Genomic DNA, 2,125 nt, shown 5'->3' on the forward strand with positions numbered 1-2,125 from the left:
GGTGATTCACCTGCCTTGGCTTCCCAAAGCCCTGGGATTACATTTGTGAGCCACCACACCCAGCCAACTGCTTAACTTCTATCTAATTAGCATGCCACAATTTATTTGTAAGTATTTGTAAGTTCCTGGATGGCAGGGATCAGATGTTGCCTTTATATTCTATGGTGTCATCCATGCAGTACATTCTTTAATAATATCAAGTTAATCTAATTGCCTGTATTTGTTGTTAATTTTACAAATAAGCCAGGAATTTAGTCCCTTGGAACGTGATGGAAGAGAGTCCGAGAGGGTAGAGTGTATTCAACTGCTGCTGAAATGTAGACTGCTTTTTGTTTAGAATTCCCTCTGCTGCTGCTGCTGCTGCTGCTTTTATTTTTTTAAGAGAGAGGAGGGAGGCAGGTCTCATGGTTTCCCTTCTCAGTGTTTGTATCAACCATTCATCAGTCATCTTTGAAAGAACCCAGTAATACTCATTTTTCATCTTGCTGTATTTTTTTCCCTTCTAGGTGAGGAAAATAGCAGCTGAATACTATGACAACCTCCCCCACTACAATTCCTGGATAAAAGTACTGTATGATTTTGTGATGGATGATACAATAAGTCCCTACTCAAGAATGAAGAGGCACCAAAAAGGAGAGATGGTGCTGGAGTAGATATCATTAGTGCCAAAGGGATTCCTTTCCGAAACTTTAGATGATAAAGTGGAAGTTTTGCATTATTAAACTTGAGACCAGGGATGCTTAGAAGCTCCCCTGGCACAATTTCAGAGTAAGAGTTCAGTGATATCAAGAAATGAATCTGGCTTTTAAACAGTCAGCCTGACTCTATACCGCTCGGCTTCACTCACAGGAAACTTGTGACTTGTGTATTATCGTCATTGAGGATGTTTCACTCATGTCTGTCATTTTATAAGCATATCATTTTAAAAGCTTTTAAAAAGCTATTTCGCTGGGCATGGTGGCTCATGCCTGTAATCCCAGCACTTTGGGAGGCCAAGGTGGGTGGATCACCTGAGGTCAGGAGTTTGAGACCAGCCTGGCCAACATGGTGAAACCCCATCTCTACTAAAAATACAAAAATTAGCTGGGCATGGCAGCGCATGCCTGTAATCCCAGCTACATGGGAGGCTGAGGTGGGAGAATTGCTTGAACCCAGGAGGCGAAGGCAGAGGCTGCCGTGAGCCAAGATTGTGCCACTGTACTCCAGCCTGGGCAACACAGCAAGACCCCATCTCAAAAATAAATATATATAAAAAATAAAAAGCTATTTCTAGTTTATTTCACTATAAAGTTTTGCTTTATTAAAAAGCTAATAAACAGCTATTAATCACAGTGTGTTAGTATTTGTTACATTTTTGTATTTCACGATCTTTATTACATTTTTGTATTTCACTATCTTTATAATATGGTAACCTGGGTACTGGGGGAACTTTAAAATTTCATCTCAAAAATAATTTTTAAAAAGCCTGAGATATGATATAGCATAAAAGACTGGATGAAAATATATTTCACCGTAAGCTGAATTGCTCATTTAAAAATTTTAGCTATCATATATGGGACTCGAATTAGACACTTGAATCCTGTACAGCCTTACTCATAAATAAAGTACTTACTGAATTTCCACCATTCAACTTCATGTTTCAGATGTGTTGACTCTCACATTAGAAACTGCTCAATTGATAAAGACTTTCATGTTATTTCACTGCAGTGGGAACTGGCTGTGGTGTGATGGTAGATCATGGGTCTCAGGTAGCTGGTAGCATGGGCTGTTAGGTTAGCAGTCTTGCTTACCTCAGATATGTCACTTGTATAAATTTAGTGTAATACGTTGAATTATTTTAAAAATACATTAACAGCTGGGTGTGGTGGTTCACACCTGTATTCCATACTTTGGAAAGCTGAGGTGGGAGGATCGATCGTTTGAGACCAGCCTGGGCAATATAGTGAGACCCTTTTTTTTTGGAGATGGAGTCTCACTGTATTGCCCAGGCTAGAGTGCAGTGGCGCGATTTTGGCTCACCACAACCTCTGCCGTGTGGGTTCAAGCGATTTTCCTGACTCAGCCTCCCAAGTAGCTGGGATCACAGGCGTGCACAACCATGCCCAGCTAATTTTTTTTTTTTTTT

The 2,125-nt window shown here is 40.2% G+C and overlaps 1 protein-coding gene across 2 annotated transcripts in view; it reads left to right on the top strand.

Annotated features, from left to right (window-relative positions):
* DEGS1 (delta(4)-desaturase, sphingolipid 1) overlaps positions 1-1,630 on the top strand; it is a 3,882-nt gene extending 2,252 nt beyond the window's left edge. For both annotated transcript variants that reach the window (XM_011929504.1, XM_011929503.1), the window contains one exon: positions 507-1,630. Coding sequence is in view for 1 of the 2 variants with exons in the window: in XM_011929503.1 (XP_011784893.1) it covers positions 507-653 (147 nt within the window). In the remaining variant the exon portion in view is untranslated. The remainder of the gene's footprint in view (positions 1-506) is intronic.
* The last annotated feature ends 495 nt before the right edge of the window (positions 1,631-2,125 follow it).

This window comes from Colobus angolensis, unplaced genomic scaffold (assembly GCF_000951035.1).
Source record: "Colobus angolensis palliatus isolate OR3802 unplaced genomic scaffold, Cang.pa_1.0 Scaffold81, whole genome shotgun sequence".
NCBI classification, from domain to species: Eukaryota; Metazoa; Chordata; class Mammalia; order Primates; family Cercopithecidae; genus Colobus; species Colobus angolensis.